This window comes from Gymnoscopelus microlampas (assembly GCF_963454915.1).
Source record: "Gymnoscopelus microlampas genome assembly, chromosome: 12".
Classification (NCBI taxonomy): domain Eukaryota; kingdom Metazoa; phylum Chordata; class Actinopteri; order Myctophiformes; family Myctophidae; genus Gymnoscopelus; species Gymnoscopelus microlampas.
In genome coordinates, this window is record NC_139949.1 from 42,198,937 (window position 1) to 42,210,827 (window position 11,891).

An 11,891-nucleotide genomic window follows, 5' to 3' on the forward strand; every position below is an offset into this window, starting at 1 on the left:
CATTTGGTTCCATTTGTACACTCTCAGAGTTACAGACCCATAAGGGTCCATTTGGTTTCTGTCCATCATTTAGCTGGGGACCCCCTGGAACCCCCTCAAGTACCCCTGGGGGTCCCCGGACCCCACTTTGAGAACCAATGTTCTAGATCAGTGGTTTTCAAACCTTTTCATGTCAAGGACTCGCAAATTGATACAGATTTTGATGCTATATTAACTAATTTAGCCGGGGACCCCCTGGAACCCTCTCAAGGACCGACGGGGGTCCCCGGACCCCACTTTGAGAACCGCTATTCTAGAGCTGTTTATTTGCCATTGTTGTGTTGTGTGTGTGTGGTCGGTAACATTGTTATTATGACCTACATTCAATGTTAGTGTTCGAGTGTACCGTTTTTAACTAGCTGGCAGTAAGAGAGGCATTTTATCACACGTTTTGATGGACACACACTTCCATTATTTTGCCCTGAGGGTGTGGATACAGGGGCAGACAGTTTGGAAAGTTCTGTCCTGTTGTCAATGTTAGTGTTAAACGTGTGCTGGTTTTAAATAGCTATAATCACCATATTAACGGTTAACAAAATAAAATGCCGCTCTTACTGCCAGCTCTTTAAAACCAAGACACTCTTAACAGTAACATTGACAGCAACAGGGCAGAGTTTTCCATCTATAATCCCTAATGGTGGGCCTGCCCTGCATGCAGTGTCAGGTACCGGATTCCAGCATGAAGCATTATTAATGGTCATTATGATACGATCGGGACAGTAAGATTGTAAAGAGTCATTTGGTATAATGAGGTCTTCCTTGTAGTCATGGTAACAGAATAATTTCCGTTTATTTCCGATAGAACAAAGGCTTCAGCGGTCACCAAATAAGCTACATTTATTTCCATAGTGAACACAATAATATCTCACCTGCCAGACATTATATCACTTGGCCTGAATGAGATTCTTCGTAGATTTGAGACTCGCCCTCTCTAAAACATTACCACAATGACAGACAATACAAATGGATGCGAACGTCAACTCGTTTGCTATAGGTTGCACCGACTAACTCCTTCCTGTCAGTGCTGCTGGAGTTATTTTATTTAACACACCTGCTGCCAGCACTGTGTGTGTGACTGTGAGTACACTCGTAGTCTAGACATGCAAGCCCGGGAAAAATCTATCTTTTCAGTATGCAAGTCAAGGGTGATTTGACTACTGGGACTAGTCACAAGAGTTGCTAGAATCTCTCACTCTCTGACAGGACTGACAAGAGATACAAAGACTGTTGTCATCCCGGCTTAAAGTCAGAAAAATGTTGCTGTCAGTTTCAAACTACATTCCTTATTTGGTCTAACCTTAGCCATTGACTGCAACAATCCTCTCCGCAAGACTTCCTCTATGACAGACACGGCAAGGAAGTAATGTAAAAGGAGGGGGGCGGCGGGGAGAAAAAGAAGAAAATAAACCAAAATAAACCCAATCTGAAGTAATCCGCGTGTGGGCATTCATTGCGAGACTTTAGAGCTAAGATTCTTAGCTCTGAAGTAATTCTAGTAATTCTATCAAAATCTAATCACCAACCCCTGTTTGCTTTTTATTATGACTTTGAGGTTATACACGCTGTGTCGGTTGTTAGCCTATTACACCACGTCTGGCCACATCCCCGTCTTTTACAATGAACACAGAAATAAGATCACTTAAAGCTAGGGTAGGCCTAAGTGATATTTTTGGGTTAAAACTAAAAGTATTTTGTTAAAAGGTTAAAGCACTATATTCTGATAGTAATCATTGCTATAGAGTGTTTGTTCAGTAACAGGAGTCTCCCCATCTCTCCAGCTCTTTAATAAACAGAAAATACATTTTCCGGTAGGTTTCAATATCTCAGCCAATCAGGAGAAAGTACCCATTTTTAAGCTTCATTTTTATAGTGTTCCAGTTCCAATTTTGCCTGCTCATTTTTTAGTGTCATCACTTCCAATTTCACTTGTTTAATCTATATCCTGATTGAGTTCTCTATCCTGATTGGATACAATTGGAAATGAAACTGAAACTGAAACGAAAATGCATGTTCTGTTTTATAAAGAGGTGGAGAGACAAGGATACTCCTTTTACTGAACAAGCACTCTATAGCAATGAGTACTATCAGAACATAGAGCTATCTAACACTTATTTTAACTAAAGAAAATCACTTACCCTACCTTTAAAAATTAGCTTTTACATTTTTTTAAGCTGAAAAGTACACCAGGGCACATATTCAGGCCATGTGGAGCTTCTCAGGCCTGAGGCCATTATGTCTGAAATGGGGGGCTGAGATACCTGCATCCACTCACTTGAGGTTAATTATGTGCATTTTACCAGCTGCGACTGAGGCGATCTATAAAAAAAAAACACATTTCATGGGAGAATGTACGGAATGTTACACGCACATTTTGGAGAGAGTGGAAAGTACAGGGATCAATTCGCTTTACAGTTTACATATCGTCACTGGCGGGTGGAAACCTCATATTATCCAAAACTGTTACATGATTCAAATTCCAAAGTAGCAAAAGTAGCAGATCTGCAACCTCGAAACGCGTCGCTTCGCGCCGCGTTTCGAGCTTGCAGATCTGCTACTTTTGATGCTTTTGTGTGACACTGTAGTACGCTCAATAGGGCGGTAAGTAAGTAGGTGGCTTATTGTTGGTATCAGCCGAGTAACATGTGGGAGTCTGTCCTCGTTACAATGCGCTAGACCAGGGGTCTTCAACAGGGGGTCCTCAGAGTTACTACAGGGGGTCCGCCAAATATTTGTGTGGTATGATTTTTTTATTTTTTTCATCAACCACTTGAACTATAGCATCCATTTTCTTAGGGGAACATTAGCCAAAAACGCCTCACAACGCCTCGCGCTGCGAGGCGTTGTGAGCTTTGTGAGCTTGTAGATCGGCTATTTTTGGCAAAAAGGTGTAGGTGTAAAAGGAAAAAAGAGCAGGCCAGGTAAAAAAAAAAAAAAAGTTTAATCTGAAACATAATTTTATACAATATAGAGGGGGTCCCTGCTTTATCTCTCTCTCGGTTAGGGGGTCCTTGGCCTGAAAACGTTGAAGACCCCTGCGTTAGACCCCTGGGAGATGGATTGCTGAGGTGGAGCGCCACACCTATCCTCAGCTCCCAGTACTTATACCGCACAACTTACCGCACCCAAGACGTGCTACTCATGTTGGCAGTTCCCCGGTCGAACCCATGACCTTGTGGTCTGAAGGCGAGAGCTCTGCGACTGAGCTGCCCGGACACAGTTACTGTACCCAGCATTAGTTTACCAACAAAGGTAAACAAAAAGTTTAAAAATGGAAATTAGAGGTTTCTGCCCGACAGCAACGATATCTGGTCTAATGCGAACACAGAAATAGTCTGTGGGTGTGCATGTGTACACTGTGTGTGTGTGTGTGTGTGTGTGTGTGTGTGTGTGTGTGTGTGTGTGTGTGTGTGTGTGTGTGTGTGTGTGTGTGTGTGTGTGTGTGTGTGTAAATGACTGTGTGGTCATGTGGGCTCTGTCTGGACATGATACGAGCCCTAATGATGTTAATAGAAATCAAGCTTTCCACAGGTGCTGCAGAAAGCCTGCCCACATAGCAAAAAAGACCTGGCAAAGTTATGGCCCGGATCATGCTGTTTGTCATGGCCCACTCGGAGCAATGGTCTATACCCCCTGGTCTGGCGCCAGATCGGTTTGCCAGAAGCTCAGACATACATGAACCGTATATGGGCCAGCTGTAAAGGGCCACACTGTGCTGACCCAGTGATGAGCCAGAACATAGCAAAAAAGACCTGGCAAAGTTATGGCCCGGATCATGCTCTTTGTCATGGCCCACTCGGAGCAATGGTCTATACCCCCTGGTCTGGCGCCAGATCGGTTTGCCAGAAGCTCAGACATACATGAACCGTGCATGGGCCAGCTGTAAAGGGCCACACTGTGCTGACCCAGTGATGAGCCAGAACAGTGTTTCCACTGCTGGCCCAAACATGGGTCGCCAGAACAGGGCCTGAACAGTGTTTCCACAGCTGGCCCAGACATGGGTCACCAGCACAGGGCCTGAATAGTGTTTCCACAGCTGGCCCAGACATGGTTGGCCAGCACAGGGCCAGAGCACTGTGTCCATACTTGGCCTAGGCATGGTTGGCCAGAACTAGCCCAGATATGGGTCACCAGCATAGGGCCAGAACACTGTGCCCACAGCTGGCCCATACATTTGCCAGGACAGGGCCAGCTGTGGACATAATGTTCTGGCCCAAAGCTGGCAAAGTTATGGCCCGGATCATGCAGTTTGTCATGGCTCGCTCGGAGCAATGGTCTATACCCCCTGGTCTGGCGCCAGATCGGTTTGCCAGAAGCTCAGACATACATGAACCGTGCATGGGCCAGCTGTAAAGGGCCACACTGTGCTGACCCAGTGATGAGCCAGAACAGTGTTTCCACTATGGAAACAGGAGCACCTATGAAAAAAGTCAACTGTAGAAGTTAAGATGGGGTGTGACAAAGGTCTTATTTAGGGGGGGTTGTGCTTTAGTCAGGCTCTCTCCTTTAATCAAGCCATACTAAATGCCATACACAGGCTATAATTGACTAAGATAAAATAAAAACAAGCATAAAGTTTTCTGCTTTTTTATTATTAAACTGCAAACCATGTGAGGCAAATGCGTGTATGAACAATGCAGTCAACATTTGGAATATGTGAACAATGCAGTTAACAAGAAACTGTAAACTGAAAAAAAAAGTAGTGCTTTTTTGCTGAAGTGACGGTCCTCCCTCGCCAAAATTTTACTCACAGAATTTGACGTTCTGAGTCAACAAATCTCATCATGTCCATTATACATTTCCGATGTGACAACTGTGAGTCACAAAGAACTGTACCAGGAGACCCTCATCCACGTAGCTCGCACCTCCCTCAGAACCAAGGTTCACGCAGAGATGGCAGACCTCCTCCACGAGGCTGTTGTAGATGCTGTTCTGGCCATTGTCAGAACAGAACTGATGAGATCCGAGTCCTGAAATCAAAGCAAACATAAGAATGTTGTTCTTTAGTCAAGTGGCTTAATTATTGGTAAAATAGTAAATAAATAAAAACATGTGTAAGAAAAGAGGGGGGAAAACGCAGCATCAAAGTAAATTTATTATTTAGGCTTGTATACCCAAGGGATGCGGTGACCTAGTGGTTAAGAGGGTCAGGCTTGTTACCGAGAGGTTCCCAGTTCGACTCCCCAACACGACACTAGGTATGAAAATCACCGGGTGATTAACAATCCTGCAGGGTCTGGCAAGAAATAAGTTACTGCAACTTAGTCCAAACCCTGGGTAAATAACGATTTCTTCCTCTTCCTCTTCCCAGGAGTATTTATTTTTCTATGTAAAAAGAACTTTGTATGTACTTTATAAATAAAGCACTTAAAAACTTAAGCTAGTGATGGTACACCATATTATCAATATTGGCAGACATCTTAAGTAGTATATTAAAACACAATTCCTACATACTGTAGGCTATATGGGGGGGGGGGGTAAGTAATTTTTGGTGGTGCTACCTACTGAAAAGTTAAGTGGCACCAGTGAAAAAGTTACGTCTGGAGCCGTGACCCCATCCCAGAACTAACTGTATCTACGTAAACACACCATGTCTTTCTAGACAAGACTCACTCTGCATTGGAGCTCCTTCACATGCGCCTGTCTCTGTCTCTTCTGCCCCCACCTCCACCTGACGCTGAAGCCCTGAAATCAAAGCAATCATGAGAATGTTTCTTCAGTAATGTGTCTTAATTATCAGTGCAACGGTAAATAAAACCGCAGTAAGGAAAAATAAATCCATTTTGTTTAGAACAAGAATTTGGAACTAAAGATGAGATGTGGTCATGACCAAAAGCACAAGGTCACAGGTACAAGCATAGATATAAATACCTAGATGCCTCATCCGGCAATGGCCGATGGACATTCTCAGTAATTAGCATACATGGTCGGCATTTTTGTTTCTTGGAGAAACTGGCCAATCACCGCGGGTCTTTCCCGTCACATGACAGAATCTACGGTGCGCTTGATGTGCTGCAGCACCATGCCCTGAGTGCACTGAAGAAACAACCCCAGAAGTCCCTGGAAAAACAAGGCTTTGATTGGCCTGTAGTGTCGCTGCCCATTGTAAAACAATAATGGATACTTCCGTGTTACTTCCTTGTAGCCGTCAAGGAAAATCTCATAAGGAAGTGTCATACATCACGTGGTTGCGTCCATAGAGATGCGCCATGACACTTTCGGTGGCATAACATCTACCAGAAGTTCAGTGAATACATTGCAGTGGATGAGAGCCTTCTGGACAGCTCGTATCAAACATTATTTTCTGAACGAATGCAACCTTTGTGTTTTGTCATGAGCTCAAAGACTGGAGTCCTCATGCACGCGCAGTCATTATCATACCTTCAGTGTAGAGTAGGCTATTATTTTAGAACACACCCCTCTAATTCCTCTTATTCTGATCAATCTGATTTTCTCATTTTCGTTGCAAGTTCAATATATTTCGCCTTCACATCTGCACAACTTGATGTAAAATTGTTTCTAAAACAGCCTGTTTGAAACAATTTGTCTATAGCGCCGCTGATACTGTACAGTATCAATTAGACTATCTTAGATTTATTCAATCATTTGACATTATATCTTAAAATCTATAGCCTAGTTTGACTATCGACCCAACACTAATACTGATGAGCTCAGCCACTTATCATTATTCTACTGATGCTCTGCGAAGAGATCAAACGTGACATGTTTAGCCTAGATGTTGGTCCGATCGTTAAAGTTGATATTTGAATTAAAACGTTACTTTGTTTAGCTGAACATAAGCTGGCATATATTGCAGCTGTTCTGCAAAAAGGAATGGTCAAAACTACCCAAAAATATGTGAGCCAAACTTGTGGAAACATATTCAAAAATACTTTTTTCAATAGGGCTGTAACATAAGAAAATGTAGGAAAAGTGAAGCATTCTGAATACTTTCCGGACTGACTGTACGTAAACACCCCATCTTTCTAGACAAGACTCACTCTGCATTGGAGCTGTTTGAGAACCCCCTGTCTCGGTCTCTTCTGCCCCCACCTCCACCTGACGCTGGAGACCTGAAATCAAAGCAAACATCAGAATGTTTCTTTAGTCATGGGGCTTGATTCTCGGTGCAACGGTAAAAAAATAAATAAATAAAATAAAATGCAGTAAGGAAAACTGGAGGGAAAAAAAAGAAAAAACAAATCCATATTGTTTAGAAGAAGAACTTGGAATTTAAGATAATTTAAGCTCAGTTATTAATGGCCAGACAAGACCCCTATTCCAGAATGAACTGTATCAATGTAAACACACCATCTTTCTAGACAAGACTCACTCTGCATTGGAGCTGTTTGAGAACCCCCTGTCTCGGCCTCTTCTGCCCCCACCTCCACCTGACGCTGGAGACCTGAAATCAAAGCAATCATGAGAATGTTTCTTTAGTAATGTGTCTTAATTCTCAGTGCAACGGTAAATAAAACAGTAAGGGAAAATAAATCAATTTTGTTTAGAACAAGAATTTGGAACTAAGGATGATGTGCTCTGTGCTGAAGTGTGGGTCATGACCAAAAGCATAAGGTCACAGGTACAAGCAGCCGAAATGAGTTCAGTCACCCGAAAGACTTGGAGTACTGCTACTGCTCACTTCTTTGTGTCATCATTTCCAATTTCACTTGTTTATCCTGTATGAGTCATCTCTGATTGGATAACATTGGTATCTGACCATAACATGCATGTTCTGTTTACTAAACACCTGGAGAGACAGGGAGACCCCTGTTACTGAACACTTCATAGTAATTATTGCCATCCGAATATAGATATGTTTATCTTTTAATAAACAAAATCACTTACTGCACAATTCTTTAAAAAATAGCAGTAGCTATAGAATAGCAGTGTTCCTTCATGATTGACTAAATTAGCTTCTCAATTCTATATTGTATGTCCCAGCAAAGTTGTTAGAAGCCAATTTAAGATAAGGGTTAGCATTAAACAATAAACAAAAAGGGTTTTGTGTGTGTGTCTTCCCCGAGTAGAACTGAAATTCTTACCAGTTGGATTTTGAGGTCGGGGCTATTTTGTAGCCGCTCCTCCAGGTTTTCTAGGGATTGGGTATCAGCTAATGGCAGCAGATTTGGTTCAACACCTATGAGAATGAGAAAAGCTTTATCACATCACAGGTTTGCAGGTGTAAAACAGTGGGTGTATTTCCATAAAGAAAGGGAAGAAGATGGAGCAAGGGGAAGAGAGAGAAGATACATTTTAAAAAACAACAATGCATCTACATATTTACACAAGAATAAAGTAACTTTATTCTTTTAAGCCTTAGTCAATTTAAGACATTTAATGAATAGAGTAACATCCTCGCCTTTATTCCAACAGTCGATTCATTTGTGGATTATACAGTGAGCTGCACGTTTTAATTTTTTTCCTCCTTTTTAAAAAGGCAGTGAGCTTGTAGATCGGCGGTAGTGACGTGGCGCATCTAGTGAAAGCCGGAATTACACAATTTACATGTAAATAGGAAGTAAACGAGGGGGGGGAATGGCGTTCGGCCACAGATGGGATTAAAGCACTTCTTTATTGAAAAATATGAACTAATACATTGCACAAATACTCTGGACACCTACTTAACATTTGGGGCAAGCACCTTATGTTTTGCATTTCTACATGTTTGGAGACATACAGCTCCAGGTTTTACCGGTGACATTTCAGGGCAAACTGGGGGTGTGGTCACTAAGACTCTCGTAGATACGAAAGTAAAAGTCAGATTTGATAAAATACATATACGATAGTCTTGATCTAAGGCTTTAGTGAAGCCACACTTTAGAGCGTTTGTCACCACGGTCCATATTTCAGCGACAGCATGCCTGTTGCTCACTCGCATCTAAACGCGGTGTGTGTGCGGTGCAGCGTAAATGAGTCACGCAGTCAAGTTAGATAAGTCCTGACAGATAGTCAAATACGTCTTTGATGATATATATGCCTTGTTTGAACGATTATTAGCACACCAAGGAAAAAGATAGCGCAGAGATGCAACAGAATCAACCAGATTGAACTTACTTGCTGTGAAAATAACAGCTGCTGATCAGACAGTAATGAACTTCTCCCATGCGCTGGAGTCATACAACCAATGACAATCACAGCCCTGCAAGGAAAGAAATGTTTGATTAACTAACAATACAGTATATTCAAACTCTAATTTTGTTTACAGTTGTCATATTACAATTCACCTTAAAATAAGTTATAAGTCTATATCATATCAGTGGTTCTCAAAGATTTCCATGTCAATTGTATTTGGCTTCAGATTTGAAAAGGTTGTGCGCCAAGGAACCCCACAAGAGAAGTGTATTTACACCTGGAGGAACCATCTCTAGAAACCCACTTTAAGAACCAACACATTAAATGTACAGTGGTTCTCAGGTGGGGTTCAGCAGGGACCCTCAAGATTCCAAATGGACCCTTACAGGCCTTTAACTCTGAGAGTACCAATTGAACCAAATGGACCCTTACATATCTGTAACTGTGAGTGTACACATGTAACCAAATGGACCCTTACATATCTGTAACTGTGTACACATGTAACCAAATGGACCCTTACATATCTGTAACTGTGAGTGTACAAATGGAACCAAATGGACCCGTACAGGTCTGTAACTCTTACAGATCTGTAAGGGTCCATTTGGTTCCATGTATACTGTCAGTTACAGACCTGTCAGGGTCCATTTGGTTACATGTGTACACTCACAGTGTACAAATGGAACCAAATGGACCCTTACGTGTCAGTAACTCAAGAGTGTACCAATGGAACCTTACCTTTGACTTGCTTATTAAAAGTCCCCCCTGGCCTACAAAGCCCTGCAATATAAGTAAAATAAATATAGATTATTGAGGCAACTTCATGATAAACAGTAGAAAAGGCCACACACCTATGTATTCTATATACAAAAGGCAAGATACTTTTGTTTTAATAGCATGTTGTCTTTTAAAACGTCCAAACAAACGGTTTGTGTTTACAAGGAAATACCTGTTACACTACAGGCTAACTAACCAACAGAATCTTACATTATGTGCAGCATATGTTGAGTCACAACGTTATTTCTCAACCATTAATGTTCAGACGTGATCTAAATAATTATAAATGCATAAACATACCTCTTTTTGCTGTTCTGTGTTCTGTCGACGTCTCCCAAAGACAATCTCAGTCACAGCTGCTGCTGATTAGACCAGCTGCAGCTGGTTATCCCATGCGCTGGAGTCATGCAACCAATGAGAGCACAGGACACGGGGGTGTGTTCTGAGGGACGACCAATGAGCGCAGGTTTTATCGGTTGTCAGGGAAACCATCACGACCAATCACCGCAGGCTCTTGTCTCTCAGGCAATGGGAATAGAGTTGGAGGGTTTTCATTTTTTGGCATCAAAATATACTTCAGTACTCAAAGTAAAAGTACTCATTATGCACAATGTCCCATTTTACAAGTTATCATGTGTATAAAATCCTTTGGAAATAGCAGATCTACAAGCTCACAACGCGTCACAAAGCGATGTGTTGTGAGCTTGTAGATCACAGTGGTGTAAAGTTAATAAGTGTATTTACTCACTGTACTAAAGTAACATTTTTAGGTATTTTTTTTTTACTGGAGTATTTCCCATTCTCAATACGTTTACTTCTACTCCACTACAACTTAGAGACAAATAATGTACTTTTACTCCACTACAATTATTTGAAAACTTTATACTTAGTTACTTTGCAGATATAAATTATAATGAAAATAGCAGATCTACAAGCTCACAACGTTGCATTGGCGCCGTGTTGTGAGCTTGTAGATCTGCTATTTTCAAACATTTTAGTACTTTTACTATTGATACTTTAAGTATTTTGATGCCAATACTTTTGTACTTTTACTCAAGTAACAATTTGAACACAGGCCTTTTACTTATAACAGAGTAAAAGGCTCTGTCATGTCATTTAACTGGGTACCCCTGGAACCCCCTCAACCCAGTTTGAAGGGTCCTTGATGATCTGCCTTACTTTTTACTGCATGTAGAGACACATATTGGTGTGGTGGGTGATTTCGGTAGCTTTATTGTTTAATGATTCTTGTGAGTTGTTGTTTTTAACTTTTTTTGTGATGTGTTGAATGTGAGAACTGATTCAATACTGTTAAACTGTCCTTGTTATTAAAATCATTCAGACAGGAGGAACATGCGCTTTTGGGTCTTATACTGACACTCAGCTTCAGGGAGAACCATGCATGTCCACAAGTGGTCAGAGAGCGCTTGTCACCTGCATATTTAAAGAATGACAGTCCATTGTTATTGCATGTGATTTTGTTTGTGTTTATGGAGAAGAGAATGTGGCAAGACACCCTGTGGGACCCCGGTATTTAAAACAATATTACAGGATGTCAAACCATTACATGCTGGAGTCTGTCTGAGTTACAGACCCATGTGGAAACCCCTCAAAGGAGGGTTTTGAGTTTTGATTTATTCATAGTTGACAGCCAATCAGGAGTCCAGTCCCACATGTGTGGGTTCTCAAAGCCTGTTATGGAACAGGTGTTCAAACTCTGAGTCATGTGTCATTTTTTACAGAGACAGCCGTGTTGCAGTGCCGTTTTGGAGTATAAGAATTACATATTTTCATAAGGACTTTGTTGCTTAGCTCATGTACAGCTGATGTTCAGGATACTGGCAAGTGCATGTGAGTATCAGTTCCACGTACAGTTCCATTGGAGAGTGTCTGCACTACTGTTTCTTCTTCAGGAGTGTTTGTCATCACTGCCATTCACTTTGCTGCATTATCCACGTTACATTCGTGGTGAACGGCTTTGTGCAATGGAGCGAGGTGGGCCACCT

At 41.7% G+C, this 11,891-nt stretch overlaps 1 protein-coding gene across 2 annotated transcripts; it reads right to left on the reverse strand.

Moving 5' to 3' along the window:
- Window positions 1-4,615: 4,615 nt before the first annotated feature.
- LOC311057017 (uncharacterized protein) lies at window positions 4,616-10,258 on the reverse strand. Of its 2 annotated transcripts, XM_084073893.1 has the most exons (8): window positions 10,186-10,258; window positions 9,847-9,888; window positions 9,094-9,178; window positions 8,082-8,176; window positions 7,370-7,441; window positions 7,038-7,109; window positions 5,650-5,721; window positions 4,616-5,006 (listed from the first exon to the last, which is right to left on the reverse strand). In XM_084073893.1, exons 5-8 carry the CDS (start codon window positions 7,374-7,376, stop codon window positions 4,828-4,830), a joined length of 330 nt encoding a protein of 109 aa, XP_083930019.1. In that variant the 5' UTR covers window positions 7,377-7,441; window positions 8,082-8,176; window positions 9,094-9,178; window positions 9,847-9,888; window positions 10,186-10,258; the 3' UTR covers window positions 4,616-4,827. The 2 variants fall into 2 exon arrangements, with proteins under 2 accessions (XP_083930019.1, XP_083930018.1); XM_084073892.1 differs by having other exon boundaries at window positions 7,038-7,441.
- Between the last annotated feature and the right edge of the window lie 1,633 nt (window positions 10,259-11,891).

Bases quoted from the DNA above. Each gene is read 5' to 3' on its own strand.
- LOC311057017 (XM_084073892.1), bottom strand. From the start codon at position 7,128: ATGTTTGCTTTGATTTCAGGTCTCCAGCGTCAGGTGGAGGTGGGGGCA. The intron at 5,722-7,037 runs GTGAGTCTTGTC...CTTTGATTTCAG, and splicing joins TCAAACAGCTCCAATGCAGA to GGCTTCAGCGTCAGGTGGAG. The intron at 5,007-5,649 runs GTGAGTCTTGTC...CTTTGATTTCAG, and splicing joins TGAAGGAGCTCCAATGCAGA to GACTCGGATCTCATCAGTTC.